Below are 23005 nucleotides of genomic sequence, written 5' to 3'. Positions count from 1 at the left end.
AACTGGATAGAGAATCAAAACGGCACCTAACACCCACAATGGCTGGGGCACTCACCACCTCCTATGAACCAGACACTGGCAGACTAGAATTTTTCCATCACCACATGGTCAGTAATGTGGAAATGGAAGACCAGATCGTAAACACGCCCAGTCACAAGGTGAACCGAATAGTCCAAAAAAAGCGCACCCAACCATAAGGTTGCTTCACTTCCAAAGGCCTTTATGTTCCAAGCCAGGAGCCCAGTTAACACTACACTTAAGCAGATTTAATCACATAATGATTAACCCCCACCCCCCAATCAATAATCCCCCTCAGGAGATATTAACCCTCAATTCCAAGATACCAATGGAGTCTCACCGAGACCCTATATTCTTTTTAAGTCCTGCAAGATGGCCCTTACAGGAAACAAATAAGTTACAGTACATTCTGATGAAGTAAAATGAAACGATCTTACCGGAATCTACGCCGTCGATTGCTTGTGGAGCTGTTAACATGAGTCGGGATGGTTTCGCAGAAAGACTCTCCCCTGCATCTCTGGACTTTTCATCCAAGCCCTCACTGAGAGACTTATAGGATTACTTAAAACTCCCGTCACATGCCAAAGAGTACTACCCTCCAGAAGATACAAACAAACTTCTGACACTTCTCTGCCAACCTCCTGGGACGAAAGGCAAAGAATGACTGGGGGATGAGGGAAGTGGGAGGAGTATTTAAGCCTTTGGCTGGGGTGTCTTTGCCTCCTCCTAGTGGCCAGGTTCTTATTCCCAAAAGTAATGAATGCAGCTGTGGACTCTTTCCATTTATGAAGAAAAAAGGTTAAATTAGATTCTTTAAATATTATTTTCTATAGTATGTCTTATCCAATCGACTAGTTTTTTTTAATCATTTTTAGGCCTAGTGAACTTAAAGTTCTCCTATAAATGCGTGCATTGACGTTCTCAATTGGCATAGTGGAAAGCAGAATTAGAAAGCCTTTCTTTTGAGCTTGTGTTTGCTCATCATGGAATTATTCTTGATGTTAGCAGAAATTTCTCTTGCAAGTAGGAGGAAGATTTGCCCTTGTAAAGATGCCAACGGTGCCAAGGGTATTCCTACCCCGTTGTGGCCTGGATGCATTGGCATATCATGAAATCAAGCAAAGATTTTGTAGCCTTCCTTCTTGAGGCATCTCAGTGTGGTACTAAAGGCCATACTGAAGAATCTGAACAAATACATTTATGTGCCAAGGACTGTCCAGGAATGGCACACCATAAAAACTGGATTTTACAATGTGGCTGGATTGACAACATTTCTTGTTTTTCCATTTTCAATAGTGACAGAAGCCATAAAAATATGTTCTGTAAAAGGGCGCAAAAATAAGATACCAAGCAAGATTTACACGTAACTTCAAATGATAAATTAGTTGCATATAGTAATTATTATTTTTTTAACGTAGGTAGGGAATCCCTCCCCTTCTTCCCCTATTGCGTTGCTTGCCTGCCTCACCTCCTTCCTCTTACACAACCCACTGCAAGCCAAAGCAAACAGTGGCACTGGTAATTTGTCTTCATATGGTAAAGGTAGAACAATCAGCGGTCCCTTACCATATGAAGGAAGGTGCCTTCTGCCTCTGGGTGCGGACTTAGCTCTCAGAGCTGACAGCTGGGACCGCAGCATGAGGCACAAGGTAGGATGTAGGTACTATGTCAACAGGGTATGCTAGGCAAACTACCCAGTGACATAGTAACTATGTCCTACTGGCTTAAAGGGTTAATCTAACATGTGATTATTTATGTACTCTCACCATAACATAAACATGCTTTCTTATTATGGAGACATGACAGATAAGGTTGATTCGATATGAAGTCTTTAAATAATAAACCATTGTATATACTTGATGTTAGATACATATATGCACTTATGAGAACACAATACTGGAGGGAAAAAAATGTCTTTTATTCCACAGAGACAGAGTAATTTTAACCTTGACAATCCAATGTAGTGTCAAGGTGCAACAGCTGAATGTCATTCCAGTTCAAGAAAGGTTTAGAAGCTCATTCTACAAGAGAAGTCTCAACCTTTTAGGCAACAGCAGCAGATATATATTCTCTTAAAAGGTCCAATTGGTGCAAGGGATATGAAACAGTACTCCTTTAGCAGAAAAAAAAATTAAATGAAGGTAAAAAATAAATTATATATATATATATATATATATATATATATATATATATATATATATATATATATATATATATATATAAAAAGAGCAAGCAACATACTTGTTTATTGCTAAATGAGCACTTGGAAATTATCAGTGTAGCCACTGCCCACAGATAGATAAAAGAGCTACCATTGCAGTTAGAAGATAGGTGTCTCCTAGCAACACTTAAAAGGAAACACTACTAATTTGACTTCCTGTAGCGACCACAGCCGCTTGTGGGGTTGTCACAGGAAATAATGGACGAAAATTAAGTTAATGCATACTACAATGATTTCTATAAGGTATAACCCACTTCTTAGTGCTTTTTTATTACAACAATGAAACAGATTGTTTTATATCCCTTTAATGCTTATGCTTGTTCAGCATTTATTTTATTCCTTGGTATCTAACGGAAGCATCAGAGGAAGAAGCGACCCTCCGATAGTCAACAACCTTTGTTGAATATGTATGAACACCTTTGTTTGACCTCCTTGCGTGCCCCTGCAAGAATACAATGAAGTCATGGAAAAATGTCAACACCTATTGAAACTGGTACTTGTCCTTTGCAACATATTCTGATAACATAATTACAAAGGCAGTATGGACATCTAAGGTGATATTAACAGGCACATCTAAGGGGCATTCCATTAAAAAACAAAAAAAACAAAAAACAATTCCTATCAAAATTTCAAGCAAAACCATTAAAGGGATATTAAACAGTAAACATGATATAATGATGTATTCAAAGCAAAGATTAGTCGTAGACTAATAAGATGTATTTTTACAATTATATTAGTTGTTTAAATATTGAAAATACAGTATAAGTGTAAAAATGTAGTTTCTATAAAGTACTTTAGTTTCTATAAAGTAATAGGTGTCGCCATGTTTCAACTAATTTTCTATTGATCTGTAACATTGTACTAATGTACCTTTTTGCTTGTTTATAAAAAAAATAAAAACATTCTATTGATCTCTGTTTGTGGAAACAAAGCTGTGTAGAATCGCTTTAAGATTTACTATTCAACACAGCTTTGTTTGGACAGTCTCTTTCATTGCCTGTTTTATATCTGTCCCTAACTGCCTTCAGCAAGGGAAACAGAAAGGGTAACCTTAAATTAAAAAATGGTGGTGCCCTTTAATTTACAAAAGCTCAGTGTAATTTAGAAACAACAATTTTCAGAGTTAAATTACAGAAAATATTTACAAAATAAATAATGAAAGTATATTACATTTTTTTTATTTATTTATTTTTTCCTTTCCAAAAACAGCTTTATTATAGTTAAATTCAAGTACAGCATGTAAACAAGACACAAGAAGTTCCTTTACATATCATGGGCATGTTGTACATTGTAGGTTCTGCTGTCAAATTTTATACATATAAAAAAAAAACTAAGAACAGAAGTCAACTCATAACAGTTAACAATAAGTATATGAGGTACTGTCAGAATAATGGAGTTGCTTCTCCCCTTAGTTACCGTAATAGTGAGCAGCAGTGCTCCCCTCCACCTGCCAATTCATTTATTGGGATCTGGCATCCATAACATAGGTCCCTCAAGGTACTAACTTATTGTGTTTGTGTATGTGTCCCACATCGCCTTCATTTGTAGGTATGTGTCCCCTCTTCTGTTTTTAATGTATGCGTATTCTTCTAAATCTAATATTTTGCAAAATTTGTCCTTCCAGTGTACAAAAGTAGGGGCCTAAAAAAATGCTTCCAATTTTTTGCAATCAGGAGTTTTAGACTATTACTGGCTATGAATAATAAGTTCCTCTTATGAACAGGTAGCTTGTGAGGAGTGACATGAAATAGCCAAATAGTCGGGTCTGGTGGTATTATCACTTCTAGCATATTCGAGGTCTCTTTCATTACTACCTCCCATATCTTTACCAGCAGAGGACAAGTCCACCATATGTGAGCCATATCACCTCCTGGGGACATGCCACATCTCCAGCACCTCTCTCTACTGGTTGGGTAAATTTTATGTATTCTAGATAGGGTGAGGTACCACCTCTGATTTTAAGATTCAGTTCAATTAACTTACTAGATGTTGAAACTTTAGTTATGTTAGAGTACATACATGTCCTATCTCTGTGTGTCAGTTCTATGTTAAGTTCCTTTTCCCAACTATCTATGTAGTGTGGAATGCTATCATTTGCTTGTAAAATGGAATAGGTGAGTGTAAGGGTCTTCCTTGTGAGGGTTGCGGATATACATAGCACTTCAAATGGGGTTAGTGGGCGTGGGAGATGCTTTCTGTCACTATGTTTTTGAATGTAAGAGTAGCACTGTCTCAAGAGAAACCAGTCACTGAACATGAGTAGCCCACCGTCAGACAATTCCTCTGGGGAGTATAGTTTTTGGTCATTTCCCAAGTGAAACATCATAAGTGCTCGTAGATTTTCTAGGGGTTGAGGATCTCTTAGGAGTCTAGATCCTGGGGCAAAGTCTACATTTTCGCTCAAGGGGGTCATGGGGGAGAATCTAGAGGACACGTGTGGAAATTCTATAAGGATTTTATCCCACATCTTGATTGTCTCGGAAATAATCTTGCTTTGTGCCATGATTAGTGGTAACGCAGTGCGTCTCTGCCAACATAGCCCCCCCCCCCCAGATGCCTCCTATCTGATATATCGTGTTCCAGTTTCACCCAAGCCCTCTGACAATCAATGATAGTAAACCAGTCCACCACCCTTTGCATAAAGATTGCTTGTCTGTATTTTATGAGATTGGGGACCCCAAGCCCACCACTCCTAATATGTACACACATGAGTTATTTGTTAATTCTGGCATTTACGTTTGTCCCAGATGAAATCAAATATATGGTCTTGTAAGTTCGGCAAGAAATTCCGAGGGAGTGGGATAGGTAATGTTTGAAGTACATATAGTATGCGCGGGAGTATGTTCATCTTAACTGCATTTATTTTTCCCAACCATGCAATGTGTTGGGAGCGCCAGGAGGACATATCAGTTATAATAGACTTTTGGAGAGTTTTATAATTAGACAAGAACACTTCCTGATATGTGGGAGCTAGCATGATCCCTAGATACTTAAGATTATACTTTTGTAGCCAAAAAGGACAAACGGCTTGTATCTGTGTTGTGAGATGTGTATCACAATGTAAGGTTAGCATTTCAGATTTCTGTTTATTGATTAGGAAGTTTAAAATGACGTGAAAAAGATCCAAATCTTTTAAAAGCTGTGGTGCTGAGGTTATTGGAAGTATGAGGAAGAAAAGGATATCCGCGTATAGTAGTGTCTTATGTTCTGTATCTTTGATGGTGATACCTGCAATATCCCTGTTTGCCCTTATCTTTTTTGCCAGTACTTCTACCATGCATGCAAACAAAAGTAAGGATAGGGGGCACCCCTGTCTGGTCCCATTAGATATACGGAAAGTGTTTGATAAGATGCCATTCACCCCGACTCTGGCAGTTGAGGTGGTGTATAGGGCCATAACTTTGGTAACAAATGGATCGCCTATACCGAATTTTCTGAGTGTCTGGAGGAGGAATGACCAACTGAAGTGGTCAAACGCTTTTTCCTCGTCGGTTGAGATCACCACTGTGGGGATACGATGTGTCTGTATGTGATTTATTAGATGCAGGGCCCGAACCGTATTGTCCTTGGCCTCCCTTGCATGAATAAAGTCTACTTGGTCATTACAGATTATTGAGGGTAGTATCTATTCGCTAGGACCTTTGAATATATTTGTATATCTGTATTTAGAAGGGAAATAGGTCGGAAATTTTCGGGCCTGTCTGGGAGTTTACCCTGTTTCGGGTAAAACCGTTATATGGGCTTCAAGATTTAAGTCAGTGAAGGGGAACTCCTCTGAAATATCGTTAAATAACGTTAACATATAGGGTACCAGACTGTCACTATATTTCTTAAAGTAATAGTTAGTGAAGCCATCTGGCCCGGAGGCCTTGTTTGCTGGTAATTGAGATATTACCTTTTTAACCTCAGAAAATTTTATTGGTTCATTAAGGGTAGTGTTTTGTTCTGGGGTCAGTTGGGGTAGGCTTGAATGTGATTTTGTTTGTCCCCAACGTGATCTACTGTATCGACTAGGTTGTAAAGTTGTTTGTAATATGCCCTAAATGCCTCCGCTATCTATTCGGAGGTGTTTATTTCTTTATTCTGTTTGTCATATAGTGTAAGAATATAATACCTGTTTATTTTCCTTTTCAGCTTCCTGACTAATATCGGGCCACTTTTATTGTCTCCCTCAAAATATTTTTGTTGCAGCCTATTCGCCTGTTTATATCAATGAGTTGATCTGTCCTCTAGTATAGACTATTATCTGAATTAGCCCTGGATCTGAGGAATGCTTCCCTAGCTGGCCCTCTAGAACCACCAGTGAGTTAAGTAGTTCATGAAGGAGTTTATTGGCTTGCCTGACTTGATGCAAGCGAATGCTAATGAGTTCGCCTATAACAACTGCTTTGTGGGCATCCCATATCACTCTAAAATCTGTTTTGGGCTGGGTATTCCTATTGAACTGAAAGTATTCTGTGATTACTTTTTCAATACGCTGAAAATGGATTGGGTCATCCAAGATGCCCTCCTCCATTCTCCAAACGTATTGCCTTACTGGGATATGTGGTCAATAAAATTCACAGCTGACCACTGAGTGGTCTGACCATGAATTAGGAAGTATCTTTAAGCAGGTAACCCTAGTTAGGCTCGTAACATCTACCATGAAATAGTCGATACAGGAGTGTCTATGATGTGGATTATAGTAGAAGGTGTATTCTTTGCGGTCAGGGTATGTTACCCTCCATGCATCGTGTAGAGTTAAATATTTCATGTGAGTTTTAACCGAGTTTATCACTCTATGTGGTACCGAGGAGGTATTAATAGAATTATCTAAGCTTGGATTCATCGTGAGGTTGAAATCTCCACCCATGATCACCGCCCCCTTTGAAAGTTCCAATACCAAGTTAGTTAAGTGTTTAAAGAAAATGTCTTCTTTCAATTTGGGCGCATAGACATTTATTAAAGTAACCACAGAGTTATAAAAATTTCCCGATCAAAACTAAGTATCTTCCATTTTTATCCACCAATCTCTTAAATAAAGTAAATAGGACATTTCTTTTGATGAGGATTCCCACCCCATTTTTTTGCTAGAGTTTGATGCATAATAATATGTGTTACCAAATTTATATGCAAACGTTTAAGGTTCCCTGCCCCGAACAAAGTGGGTTTCCTGTATAAACACCACATCCCCTTTTTTCTGCTTGAAGTCCCTTAATGCAATATTCCGTTTGTATTGATTGTTAAGTCCTTCTGTGTTAGATGAGAGAAAGGTCAGGTTACTTGTCTTTTCAGCTCTGTCATGTCTGAAAAATTGTGAGGGGAACACATAGGGCATTATGTGGAGGACACCTATGGGAGGCAGTGCTGTGCTTCAGTGGGGGGGGGGGGGTATATCTAGCTGAGAAAAGCTTGGGGAGAACCACATATGATACTGTAATTATTTGGGAAAATGCATATATTCTGACTTTAGCTGTGATTTTTGTAGTAAAACTAAAACATAAACATTGAACAAACATAACATTAAACCTTACCATTAGGCTTAAGTAGCCTATTATGGTATACACTGTGTTGAGGAGTAGACTCAATACCACTCTCCTGTCAAACTAACTTCATCTTACCCATGTCGCCAGTCCATGAAAGAGCTCACATGCCAGTTTCCGCCCTGGGGGGGGGGGGAATCTGTGTTAACCGGGACTTTATTTTTCTTCCTCTTTGGTGACACTTGTATCCACTTCTGCAAAGGGTCCTTTAACTGATGACGATGTTTGGTGGACAGGGGTTCCTCTGTACGGACATCTGAGCGGTGTGGTTTCTGAAAAGTGAGATTTAGCGTTTCAGACCGGGACGAAAAGTCCTGGTCATTCTTGTAGGTAAACGTACGGCCCTCATGAGTCACATTAAGCTGAAGGGGAACCCCCATCTGTACTTGATATGATGTTCCTGAAGAACTTTCATAATGAACCGGACCTCCTTTCTTCTCTGTACTATAACTGGGCTTAAGTCCAAGTACATTTGGAGATTGTGGTCCAGATGTTGGATACTGGGAGCGGAGCATGCCGCTTGCCAAATTCTGTCTGAGTAGCGGAGGAAGCGGAGAATTGTGTCTCTTGGTGGTGCATTTGGAGAAGGGGGGGCTCCGTCTAGTTCTAGGTCAGGTGCTTGTTGATCATTTATCAGAGATTGAAGAGGCCTTGAAGGTAGGTATGAATATCCGCATGTGAAACAGCTTCCTGGACACCTCTGATTCTTAAGTTATTGCGGCGCCCCCTGTTGTCTAAATCCTCAATTTTATCTTGGAGGGCTTCTATTTGAGTATGCTGTACATTTGAGCTTGTGGTTATAGTGTCAAATAGGTTATTTAATGTATCCTGGGATTCCTCCACATACTCGATTCTCTGCCCTATCTAATTGATATCTTTCTTCATGTTTGCGAGATCCGTGGTAATGAGAACTTTTAGGCTATCAAAATCAGCCTTGGTAGGGAGATTGGCTATGTCTTCCTTTAATTGTAAAGCATAATCCATTGTGATGTTTGTTGTGTTCAATGGCACACTCCCTGGAATAGATGAACCCTGAGAGGGGGATTTGTTATCATTATGGCTGTTAGGGGAGCTGCTGGAGGAGCTTTGAAAAAAGTTACTGACTGAGGTCGTCAGGCCGCCCTGATTATTTGCTGCTCTATCCGCTTTAGATTTAGCAGCCATTATCTACCTTGAGGTAGAGCCACAATATGGCGTGTTATGGAGCAAGATATGTTTAATATGTCACTGGAGTATTAGTTAATCTCTTGCGTCTGTGCCTCTGTATATTCACCGATGGTTAGGAGTATGCCAGGGAAGTGTAGGTCCAGCAACTGTTAGTTTTGGTGGTTCAGTGCACCATTATAATAACTACTTTTGAAATAATTTATGTCTGTCTCATAGCAGTTGGTTAGAGTCCCTGATATTATATATACGTTGCGAGTAGCAATGAGTAGTGTCGCTGGGGCATAGTGTCTATCAATTTATTATTTTCTCCCTTTCACTGTGCCATGTGCGTATCTGTACGATACTTTCACTTTTGTAAGTGAGCCGCCATGTTGCCGCTGAGTATAGCAAGTTCCAGCAGGAATGCAGTTATTTTAGATTACCTTCTGTGCCGTGAGTAGGCTAAGGCTCCAGTCTACTGTAGTTATCCGTGGGTTGTGGGAGCTCCGATATTCAGAATACCAGGTTGTTACCGAGCACTTCCTCACGATTTTAGTTCTGGCCCAGTCACCTTCTCAGAAGAAGAGCAGCTCACAATCCTTCTTTAGAGCATCCCCGTCGATCAAATTGTCACCATTGCGTGCTGGGGACTTCCCCACATCAAAGCCCAATAGTAGTCAGATTTTTAATTTTAGCAACTCCTGTATAAACCTAGGAGAGTGAAGTATCGGCTCAGAGCTTCACGGATTAGCGGCCATTCACCCGCACGGCCAGGGTCCGCCCGTATATTACAAAATTTTTAACTACACTTAATTATACATTTTATATTACAATCTCATACCATTTTATATCCCTTTAAGTTTTAGTTCGCAAACATTACAATAGTTCTCACAGCACCACAGGGTTGCCCACATCCAGCTCTCCAATGGTTTTGTGTGGCCCTCAAAACTATTGAGCAGAAAGCAGACCACTAATTTGTTAATGGAAAAAATCAGTTTCAAGCATGTGTAATTCAGTACTATATAAAGTGAAATAATAATGACTAATGTCCATTACAATATTTTAAAATGTGAATAAAATTTAAAGCTTGAGGCATTTTCTTTAAAAGGAGTGTAAATAGCCCACAACCAGTACGGTCATTAGTGACTGGCTCAGAATATAAAAATGTTTGGGTGCCCTAAAGTTCAGAAAATAAAAAAAAGCACTTTCAGCTCAAAATGTCAAAAAGTCTTAAAATATAAATTTTCAGTCTGACTGGTCAGTACATTCCCATAGCTAAGAGCATTTGAAGAACAATTTATATAATGCAAACTCTGTTTCAAATTAGTTTTCTGAGAATAAAGAAAAATTGTATAAACTTGTAGCATTGTATAAATAATGAATAACTAAAATTTTCCATTTTCTAAATCAAACTGCAATTGAATACTCTAGATGGTGCGCTGTTTTGCCCAAATACAAGAGCATATTAAACATCAGATAGATATCCTACCAGAGGTACTGCCCTTCCTGTGTGGATTGCAGCATAAAACTGCAAGTAATGAGCATGGTCTCAGATATTATTTCTTCTGACTTGTCACTTTAAGCAACCTGTATGCATGATTGCCAATTTACTCAACCATGTTATTAAAGTGTACTCCATGAGCATACAAGCATTGTTGATATGCCAGGTGTGGAAAAAGACTAATGTCCCATCTAAACATCTTTTATCACCTGCAACTGAATAGTTATCAACTGCTTACTATGGTTTGAGAATCTTTAAAAATTAAACTTGACATGTGACCCTGTGAGTGCAACTAGGTTTTATTATTATTTAGTTATTTCTGCTGCTATGCACTGTCAGACATTCACAAGTGAAAATCATCATCTCCAGTCTCCTGTAAGCCCGAAACATAAAAAATTCAAAGAAATCAGACTTTTGAAGCCATTTTCGCTGGAAAGCAAAAAGAACTGAAAATGACTCATGCCAAATGAATATCACTGAAATGCTGTGATTGTGTGCTTGAAGATAGACACATTCAAATTATTTATACAATGTCAATTTTTGCTCTGGAAAACAGATTCCTAGGAGTATGTGCATTTTCTCTTTTGATCCTTTGAGAATTGCTCACTATGGTTCTATTTACCAAACAACTTGGAAATACATATAAGTGGGAATCAATGTTAACCCATTTTACCCTAAAATGAGAACAAACAGGCTGAGGCTCACCAAACTGGATCAAAATAATATAATAAAGAAGTATATGCTACATATGACTACGTTCAAACAATATTAGTTACCTCTTATTTGGACCCAGAGCTATTTTAATGTGGTATCAACATATTTGTATGTTGCGTGTTAAAAAGTTTTTATGTACGAACACTAGGGATGTGCATTTGTTTGTTATTGATGAATCCCTAGTGAAACAAATGCCTAGAATGGATCCGGTCTGTGGCTTTCAGCAAACTATGGCGCCATATTTATTAGAGTAAAAGTGAAACATCTGTACAAATACAGATATTTGTGTGTTGCTCTTTTACTCTAATAAAGCCAGCGTTGAAATTAGCAAATGCCGCAGACCACACTCATTTTCCATTCTCAGCATTTGTTTCACTAATGAATGCGGAATAACGATTAAACGCACATTCCTAATGAACACTGGAGTGATATAGTGAGTAATATAAAAGGGTTAAAAATGCAGGGGAAAAAATAGTATTACTTAAATAGCTTGCTAGCAGTCAGGGTATTCTCTCTCTGCTGTAACAGCACAAAAGAAATATAAAAAAAATAGCAATATAAATGAATTTGAAGTATATACACCAGAAATGTTTATGTATATATAAATTATTTTTTAAAGATACTTTTAAGATTTTTTTTTAATCTCCACTATCGTATACACTTAAAAAGATATAAGCAGCTCATTGAGGAAATTCTAAGCATTTATAATATTCCAATATTTTGTTTTGCATATATCTTATATTCCTCAGTATATTTATAGATCATGGGGTAACCCTACTTATAATATGCCTTTACATGTAATGCATTTACTGCTATATACCAAAAATTCTGAATTAAAAAAGGGACAGGCACTAAAAATTGCACCCCTATAAAATGTACAACTATTGGAAAAACATCAATATACATTAATTTTTTATTTTAGCTGATTTTGTTGTAAAATATCTTTGACGTTTTGTTCCTTCCCCTCAGATAAGCTAAAGTGTATACTATGAACTTAAAGGGATATTAAACAAAAAAAAATATTTAAATGACTCAGAGAATGCAATTTTAAGCAACGTTCTAATTTACTCCTATTATCAAGTTTTCATCGTTCTCTTGCTAACTTTATTTAAAAAGCAGGAATGTAAAGCTTAGGAGCCATTTTAGGTTTAACATCCTGGACAGTGCTTGCTTATTGGTGGCTACATTTAGCCACCAATAACCAAGCATAACCCAGGTTCTGAACCAAAAATGGGCTGGCTCCTAAGCTTTACATTCCCAGCTTTTTAAATAAAGATAGCAAGTGAATGAAGAAAAATTGATAAGAGTAAATTAGAATGTTTCTTAAAATGGAATGCTCTATCAGAATCATTAAAGAAAAAAATGTGGGTTTAGTATCCCTTTAAGCTTGTTGAAATATTTCTGACCAAACAACATGCTACATGTGATTGCTTAGTGCACTGGAGGAATTTATATCTCACCCTACAGGGTCACAATCAAATTAGATTAAAAAAAAACCTCAATAATGGTTTTGAAGGAGTGGATTCCTGAACTACACTTCATTTGCAAAACTTTGCATAATGTGATATCATGACTAAAGTTTAAAATCTGTTGTATAAATCGATATATATATATATATATATATATATATATATACACACAAATAAATAAATATACACATATACATACACACACACACAACATTTGCATTAGTGAAAAACTGTTGTGTAATAAAAAAATAGCTTTCATAGCTTTTTTTAAAACAAAGAGTGCAAAAGAAACAAAGTGTAATTAATTTGTAAGAATTAATATTGCCAGATACATAAATAATTTACATTTAAAGGGACACTGAACCCAAATTTTTTCTATAGTGATTTAGATAGAGCATGACATTTTAAGCAACTTTCTAATTTACTCCTATTATCAAATTCTTTTCATTCTCTTGGTATTTTTATTTGAAATGCAAGAATATAAGTTTAGATGCCGGCCCATTTTAGGTGAACCCATTGTGTTGTTCTTGCTGATTGGTGGGTAAATTCACCTACCAATAAACAAGTGCTTTCCATGGTTCTGAACCAAAAAAATAGCTTAGATGCCTTCTTTTTCAAATAAAGAAAGCAAGAGAATGAAGAAAAATTGATAATAGGAGTAAATTAGAAAGTTGTTTAAAATTGCATGCTCTATCTGAATCACGAAAGAAAAAAATTTGGGTTCAGTGTCCCTTTAAGATTATCTAAAATAATACAGCCTGTGTTTGAAATGTTACGATGTAATTTATAAAAGATCAACACAGAGTACAGGACTGGAAATTGACATTTAGGCAATATTTACGTCATAATACAGCTTATGTATGCAACCTAAAGGTAGTTTTATATCATTTCAATATGTTAGTATACATAGAACCCTCAGAAAAATAGTACAGAATGGTAATAGTGTTGTTATCAATACAAATATAGACTATTTGCATTTTAGAACACAAACATCAAACCAACGATACAGGCAGAGAAGATTGTGACTTACAGACAGGGAAAGAAAGTAGATTTTGATAAAAAAAAAACATTTTTTAAAATATTTTTTTTTAAAGTTTGGCTTTCAGAATAAGTTTGGGTTTTGGATTTGGGGATTTGTATTATATTTTATTAGACTTCATACTGCGAATATTCTAGAATTACTGATGTCACAAGTTAACAAAAACGACAAATGAAAATAAATTATGTATAATCATAATTCTGGATGGATTTGTAATGGATAAAGAAACCATATTATGAACAAACTATTAATCTCTGTCCACCGTACCTCATTTATCCTCCTAAAAATTAACAGGTAATTACTTCATTTTATTTCTCACTATTTTAAAAATAAAATAAAAATGACGACTGGGCTGAAGGTTTTTTGTTTTTTTTCTTCTTTTTTTTAAGACTACAGTGCTTGTCCCAGCACTGAGATAGTGTTTAGCCAGATACATAATAATAGATTATTTTTAAGAGTAAAGCAAACTTCTATAGTAATAAAATGTGATCATTTTATCATAACTATTATTTTACATTACAATAGAAGTGACATGTTTCAACAAGACATCTCAGCAGTATTTTAAAGCAGTAAACCATTCAAGCCAATTTCAGAATATTCTGAAGTTTTTCTAATCCACTCTCCCTGTGGCTGAGCAAAATCGAATTGCCTCTCACATTTGCAGACAGCTCTGTGAAGGTGATAATAGAGCTGCACCCTGCTGTCAGGAGGCAGGAAATAGGAAAATGGCATATGGGGCTAGAACGAAAAAAAAAAAAAAACCACACACACAAGAACAAAAGATATTTTAAACAAAGGATAACTACCGCCCAATATGCTCTACAAGGTAATATCTTTTAAAAAGTGCGTTTAGTCTGCGTCTTTACATGCTTTCTTATGACAAAATTTGAATAGTTGGAAAAGCATATTAATAGAAACTTCGACTTTCGAAAACACAGTGAATTCATAGCTTAACTGAAGGTTGTGGGGCAGCCAGATGTGAAGTTGTAAAGATTTTTCTAAGACTCTAATTGATGGCTTTCATAAACTTATGCTGAGGTGATTCATAAAAATGGGTAAAAGAACAACCTCAATCGCGCTGCATTTAATAGAAACCATCTCAAAACAGACATTAAACACCTCTTGGGAATCATAGAGAGGACAGCAAATTTTCTTTTTGTCCATTGCAGGATTAAACATGAACAACAAAAGTTAGATTACCTTTGGGCAATCAGAACATAAAACCGCTAATAGTGTGGTCTATTTAACAGTGCTTGTCGTGTATGGTGTGATATCTTAGGCTATAGGATTTGTTTTTTAAACAGCACATGCATGCAAAAACAATGATATTAACAACATACCTTTCCCTTAACGCTCTGAATAGGATCCACTACTACAGCTACAGCTCTTTCAGAGAGGGCTTCAAAGCTCTGCTGGGTATTTATGTCAACACCGGACAGCCAGCAACCAAAACCAGGGTGACTGTGATACCAACCAACAACCATCTCGGGCCTGAAACAAGTAGATCGTTCAGTCTCCAAACAGTACAAGCAATAACATTATATGAAAAGAAGCACTAAACTTAACAGAGTATAAATTAGGACAAGGAAGAGGAAATGCATGGGTGTGAAAAAGGCACCATTAGAAACATTCACCATACTATCATTGTGAAGCATGAAAATGAAGATGTGTGACAAAGGAGTGCTATCATTAAGGGATGCACATTAGCAATAGTAGATCTTGCTTTCAGTATTTCACCCTGTTACCACACCTTTCCTCGAGCCAGTTTTTACCCTTTCAGCACTTGAGTAAATATCTTCTTCTTAAATATCAATTAAACCAGCAGTAGAACTAGGAACTCAGTCAAAAAGCAATTTGCACTATTCCGCTCAGCTGCTGAGCCTTTTGCTAACATTAATTTTGAAGTTTTTTTCACAGTAAAAGAATTTTGAGCATGTAGATGACAACTGTTGAGAGGTAAAGAATAAAACTGCATAAAATGATGTGAAATATTAAATTGTGTGTGTGTGTTCCACTAGACAGAACTGTTTACTAATAAAGCAATTAAGATAGTGACAAGGAATCTAAAAACGTTGCCATGCCCACCTTCTATATAAATACAAAACTAAGTGCACTGTTTTAATAAATGCGACTTTCATTATTATTTCAAGGGACTGGAATTCTGCCACTATGAAATTATATTGGGGAAGCAAAAAAGAGCATTTTCAAAAAAAAAAAAAGTGTTAAGTCTTAAAGTGCAGTAAATATGCTTTACTGGGAAATTTCATTACAATTTTAGATATAGACACAAAACAGATTTTCTATTGTAATTGGAAGAACTAGCATCTATTCCTTGTCAAATCATTTAGCTGTCAGCAAGGCCAAGTTAACCTAGGCAATTTATTAAAATAAAATGATTCAAAAGAAAATATCAGTGTATAACTAGTATTGCAGATGTAAACTGAATAACATTTGAACTATAAATAATAGATTTAATTACCATTTAATATAGGAAAAAAGAAAAACAATATTAATTAAAAAGTTATATTTCCCCAAGGTAAAATAACCTATAACCAACATCAGCTTGTTTACAACTTTGAACAATAGTATAATTATATCAATAGGTTTTGCGAGCATACATAGACATTATATACTTAAACTCTGTAAAGCAGGGCACATTCTTTAGCACTATTGTTTAAAACAGATGCCCATTTATTGAAAAAAATGCATCCTTAGGGGAAAATGAAGATTTAATAAACAATTTATTGTAGGGATTATGAATTAATTAGACAAATACTTATAAGAGATGAATTAACATAACTCAAAGATTTTCTAATCTTCTATGTTTTACGCCTTTAGGGAAAAGTATATTCTTGGGGAAATCTGAAGGTATTAAATAATAAATCCAAATTATAATTTACATTAAAAAAACCTGACATGCTGTAGGGACATATTGCTATATCGCCATTTATGTCTTAAATTTAACAAACGTTCTCAATAATTCATTTGAAAAGTGAGCAGTTTAACAAAAATAAAATAAAATTACAAATACACTCTACAAGCAGATGTAACAGTTAAAGGGAGATGAAATCCAACATTTTTCTTTCATGATTTAGGTAGAACATACAATTTTAAACAGCTTTCCAGTTTACTTTGATCAAATTTGCTTCATATTCTTGGTATCATTTCTTGAAGGAGCAGCAATGCACTGCTGGTTTCTAACTGAACACATTGGTGAGCCAATGACAATCGTTATATAAATATGCAGCCACCAATCAGCAGCTAGAACCTAGGTTATTTGCTGCTCCTAAACTTTTCTAGATAAACCTTTCAGCAATGGATAACAAGAGAATGAAGCAAATTAAATAATAGAAGTAAATTGGAAAGTTGTTTAAAATTGTATGCTCTGTCTAAATCATGAATGTCTAATTATGACTTTACTGTCCCTTTAACCCCTTAATGACCACAGCACTTTTCCATTTTCTGTCCGTTTGGGACCAAGGCTATTTTTACATTTTTGCGGTGTTTGTGTTTAGCTGTAATTTTCTTCTTACTCATTTACTGTACCCACACATATTATATACCGTTTTTTTCTCGCCACTAAATGGACTTTCTAAAGATACCATTATTTTCATCATATCTTATAATTTACTATAAAAAAAAATATAAAATATGAGGAAAAATTGAAAAAAACACACTTTTTCTAACTTTGACCCCCAAAATCTGTTACATATCTACAACCACCAAAAAACACCCATGCTAAATAGTTTCAAAATTTTGTCCTGAGTTTAGAAATACCCAATGTTTACATGTTCTTTGCTTTTTGTGCAAGTTATAGGGCCATAAATACAAGTAGCACTTTGCTATTTCCAAACCACTTTTTTCCAAAATTAGCGCTAGTTACATTAGAACACTAATATCTTTCAGGAATCCCTGAATATCCCTTGACATGTATATATTTTTTTTTAGTAGACATCCCAAAGTATTGATCTAGGACAATTTTGGTATATTTCATACCACCATTTCACCGCCAAATGCGATCAAATACAAAAAATCGTTCACTTTTTCACAAATTTTTTCACAAACTTTTGGTTTCTCACTGAAATTATTTACAAACAACTTGTGCAATTATGGCATACATGGTTGTAAATTCTTCTCTGGGATCCCCTTTGTTCAGAAATAGCAGACATATATGGCTTTGGCGTTGCTTTTTGGTAATTAGAAGGCCGCTAAATGCCACTGCGCACCACAAGTGTATTATGCCCAGCAGTTAAGGGGTTAATTAGGGAGCTTTTAGGGAGCTTGTAGGGTTAATTTTAGCTTTAGTGTAGTATAGTAGACAACCCCAAGTATTGATCTAGGCACATTTTGGTATATTTCATGCCACCATTTCACCGCCAAATGCGATCAAATTGAAAAAAAAGTTAAATTTTTCACAATTTTAGGTTTCTCACTGAAATAATTTACAAACAGCTTGTGCAATTATGGCACAAATGGTTGTAAATACTTGTCTGGGATCCCCTTTGTTCAGAAATAGCAGACATATATGACTTTGGCGTTGCTTTCTGGTAATTAGAAGGCCGCTAAATCCTGCTGCGCCTCACACGTGTATTATGGCTAGCAGTGAAGGGGTTAATTAGGGAGTTTGTAGGGAGCTTGCAGGGTTAATTTTAGCTTTAGTGTAGAGATCAGCCTCCCACCTGACACATCCCACCCCCTGATCCCTCCCAAACAGCTCCCTTCCCTCCCCCACCCCACAATTGTCCCCGCCATCTTAAGTACTGGCAGAAAGTCTGCCAGTACTAAAATAAAAGGGTTTTTTAAAAAAAATAAAAATTTTTTTTTAGCATATTTACATATGCTAGGGTGTAGGATCCCCCCCCTTAGCCCCCAACCTCCCTGATCCCCCCCAAAACCGCTCTCTAACCCTCCCCTCTGCCTCATTGGGGGCCATCTTGGGTACTGGCAGCTGTCTGCCAGTACCCAGTTTGCAAAAAAAAAGTGCTTTTTTTATTTTTTTGGGGCTTTTTTCTGTAGTGTAGCGGTTCCCACCCGCTCCCTCCCCGTGCACGCGCCCGCCCCCGCCCTCCCGTGCACGCGCGCGCGTCCGTGCGCGCCCCTGCTCGTCCCCGCCCACGATCCCGCCCCCCCTGCACATAACCAGGGCCATCGATGGCCGCCACCCGCCTCCCGGTCCGGCTCCCACCCACCAACGCAGGTAGCCACCGATCTCCGGTGCAGAGAGGGCCACAGAGTGGCTCTCTCTGCACCGGATGGCTACCAAAGGTTATTGCAGGATGCCTCCATATCGAGGCATCACTGCAATAACCGGAAAGCAGCTGGAAGCGAGCAGGATCGCTTCCAGCTGCTTTCCAAACCGAGGACGTGCAGGGTACGTTCTCAGGCATTAACTGCCTTTTTTTTGAGGACGTACCCTGCACGTCCTCGGTCGTTAAGGGGTTAATGACAAGCTTGGGTTTTTGAGTTTGACCACTTCTGAAAAGAAAAAAAAAATCCACTTTCAGTCTTGGCAAAATAAATAAAAATGACACCTCCTTCAGGTTTAATGGTGGCAAGTTAGCTATGCTAAAGAGAGAGGTCATTGGATGTTTGTAAGGGAGTTCTACAAGACAGCATCTTTTCTATTAACAATAATAATTTATTAATATACACATCTGTTCAAAAACACATTTTGCATGAGGCAATTTACTTTGAAAGTTTCAAGCATGCACACGGTAAAGGGAGAGTGAACACCAATTTTCATATAACTGCATGTAATAGACACTTCTATAAAAAAGAATATGCCCAGATAGTGATGTACAAATCCAGCATAAAACCTTTTAAAATATTACTTAGAAGCTCCCAGCTGTTGATGAGGTTAGGCTGGTACACCCACTGAAATGGGTGGGAAAACAGGAAGAGAAGACACTCCCCCATGCCCGCATATGAAAAGACAGATAAAGTAAACAGGAGCAAAATGAGTTTTTAGACTTTAGTATACATCTGACACTGTGGGGCTTGGTTAGAAGTCTGAAAATCAGCACAATGTTATTAAAAATAAGCAAAACTATATATTACAAAAACACTCCCATATAGGCTATATAAATGGATCATCTACAAAACATTTATGAAAAGAAAAATCTAGTGTACACTGTCCCTTTAACGTGAAACAAAATGCTGTATCTTCCTAAAATGGCGGTTGAACCCACAATATACTCAGTCACTTTGAAGATAGTGAAATGTTTAAAGGGACATTAAACTTAAATATTTGTTATCATGCATATGAAAGAGCAAAAGTTACACATGTTGGAGTTTTGACTTAAAAATTGTTCCAAAAAAAAAAAAAAAAAAAGAAAAAAAAAGGGGGGGTTACTCTCTCCTTACCTCATTAGAGGGCTGATTTATACTGCTGCCTCTTACTTACAATAGAGGCAATACTGCAGTATTGATATATCCAGTATAAGTAATGTTTTAACAGGAAAAATTGGCTTATTTAAATAACAACATAAATTTTTTGGGACATATTGAAAGTAGAGAAATGTTCACAATACAATGTCCCTTTAAGCAAAAAACACATTTTTCTGTAAAGGTCATAAAGACATCTCTAATCATGAAAGTTATTTAATGTAATCAAAATACATCAACACAGAAAGATATGGAAGAGAATAAGAAAATCAGAATATATGCAGTAGAAATGTAATACCACAGTGGCAACTGTACCAACTAATCAAACTTCAGATACCCATAGAGTGGATCTATGGATTAGGAATGCAAATTCTTACCTTCCAGTCTGTTTTAACATGTCCAACATTTTTGCCTGAAACACTGGATCGACTGCCTCCACACTAACACCCTATAAAAACAATGCATTGTTAAATAAAAAACAGGCACTTTGGCTGTCGAAAATCTCTGTCCTGTGAAGATTATAAAAAGATAATTTGTATTTCTACAAACTCAATGTGAATAAAATTAAAGTATGTAGAATTTATTTCAATATTTGTAGCAGAGAATGATAGTTGCAAACCAAGCTGTTCAGATAACTAATGGTAAAGGGTTACTGCTGTTACAAAACAAGGCAAAAAACTGTTAAAAGAAGGAAGATTTGTCTTCTAAAATCAAGTTAATTAGCAAATGGAGCAATTTGTGACAAACATGACAGTTTTGTAGAAAGCCTACACAGTTATGAGTAAGGCCAATCCAAACATTAGAGATTGCAGTATGGAAAATGCTGCTAGGACTGCGGAATAGAATGCATTACATATTGCAGATTGTAATTCTAGTCATATGAAGCATGTAAGGCAGTGATTTGCAACCTTTTTTTGCCGTGGCACACTTTTTTAGATTAAAAAATCCTGTGGCACACCACCATCCCAAAATGTTACAAAATCACACATTGTAGCCTAATACAGTATATATATATATATATATATACAGTATATATAAATATATATACACACTGTACTGTGCTGTCATGCCATGCCTCCTACAAACTACACATGACATATATCTGTGAATGAATGTCAATGTCATGGTTGTAAATGATGCCTGATGAGCCTGTCACATACTTCCCAATATTTCAAAATTTGAAAGAGGGACATCCCCGCACTGTTGTCAGTCTGCCGCGGCACACCTGAGGATCTCTCACGGCACACTAGTGTGCCACGGCACACTGGTTGAAAAACACTGATGTAAGGGATATGTAGCTAGTGACAAAGCAATAATGCCATGAGCTTTGCAGGTAACGCAGTAGAGCTATGACGATATATATTACTAGCGCAATCTAATATAAAAATATTTTAGACCAAAAAGAAATTGAAGTGGGCCTTGCTTTTGTAAATAAATACACCCACCACATATATCAGAAACATACACAAACATATATTATAATATTATACCAGGCTAATTTTACTCATCACCCTGCTAAAATTTTAGCTAACATTAAGCTAAAAAGAGCTATTAAAAATGTTTTTATAACATTATTGGACAATGTTACACTTCCTTCACATGCCTACTTGATAATGCCATCAGGCTGGCAACATTGTCTGTGGAGAACACAGTGTATGTATGTACAAGTGTTCTACCCAGGGCCTTTTTAATGGGTGCGCTACTTGGCTGATTTTACTGACCACCGGCTAACATTTAAGCCAACATTAAGCTAAATTAAGCCAATATAAAACATTTCTAAAACATTTTTTTTTTAAACAAATTATCATTAACCCCTTAATGACCAAAGCACTTTTTCATTTTCTGTCCGTTTGGGACCAAGGCTATTTTTACATTTCTGCGGTGTTTGTGTTTAGCTGTAATTTTCCTCTTACTTATTTACTGTACCCACACATATTATATACAGTTTTTCTCGCCATTTAATGGACTTTCTAAAGATACCATTATTTTCATCATATCTTATAATTTGTTATAACAAAATGACAAAATATGAGGAAAAAATGGAAAAACAACACACTTTTTATAACTTTTTCTAACTTTGACCTCCAAAATATGTTGCACATCTACAACCACCAAAAAACACCCAGGCTAAATAGTTTCTAAATTTTGTCCTGAGTTTAGAAATACCCAATGTTTACATGTTCTTTGCTTTTTTTGCAAGTTATAGGACAATAGATACAAGTAGCACTTTGCTATTTCCAAACCACTTTTTTTCGAAATTAGCGCTAGTTACATTGGAACACTGATATCTTTCAGGAATCCCTGAATATCAATAGACATGTACATATTTTTTTTTAGAAGACAACCCAAAGTATTGATCTTGGCCCATTTTGGTATATTTCATGCCACCATTTCAGCGCCAAAAGCGATCAAATAAAAAAAAATTGTTCACTTTTTCCCAATTTTTTTTCACAAACTTTAGGTTTCTCACTGAAATTATTTACAAACAGCTTGTGCAATCATTGGTAATTAGAAGGCCGCTAAATGCCACTGTGAACCACACGTGTATTATGCCCAGCAGTGAAGTGAAGGGGTTAATTATGGAGCATGTAGGGAGCTTCTAGGGTTAATTTTAGCTTAAGTGTAGTGTAGTAGACAACCCCAAGTATTGATCTTGGCCCATTTTGGTATATTTCATGCCACCAATTCACTGCCAAATGCGATCAAATTAAAAAAAATCGTAAAATTTTTCACATTTTTAGGCTTGTGCAATTATGGCATAAATGGTTGTAAATGCTTCTCTGGGATCCCCTTTGTTCAGAAATGGCAGACATATATGGCTTTGGCGGTGCTTTTTGGTAATTAGAAGGCCGCTAAATGCCGCTGCGCACCACATGTGTATTATGCCCAGCAGTGAAGGGGTTACTTAGGGAGCTTGTAGGCAGTTTGTAGGGTTAATTTTAGCTTTTGTGTAGTAGACACCCCAAAGTATTGATCTAGGACCATTTTGGT

The 23005-nt window shown here is 36.6% G+C and overlaps 1 protein-coding gene across 1 annotated transcript in view; it reads right to left on the bottom strand.

The window, feature by feature from the left end:
• The window catches only part of PSMD14 (proteasome 26S subunit, non-ATPase 14), a 367270-nt gene that overhangs the window by 100109 nt on the left and 244156 nt on the right, over positions 1-23005 (bottom strand). Inside the window, exons 4-5 of the mRNA XM_053698365.1 lie at positions 20392-20462; positions 14971-15121 (exon numbers count right to left, since the gene is read on the bottom strand). Of these exons, the coding sequence (XP_053554340.1) occupies positions 14971-15121; positions 20392-20462 (222 nt within the window). The remainder of the gene's footprint in view (positions 1-14970; positions 15122-20391; positions 20463-23005) is intronic.

Source organism: Bombina bombina, chromosome 1 (genome assembly GCF_027579735.1).
Source record: "Bombina bombina isolate aBomBom1 chromosome 1, aBomBom1.pri, whole genome shotgun sequence".
Lineage (NCBI taxonomy): Eukaryota > Metazoa > Chordata > Amphibia > Anura > Bombinatoridae > Bombina > Bombina bombina.
Note: the sequence above shows the minus strand (reverse complement) of the source record. Positions and strands in the feature narration are given on the sequence as shown.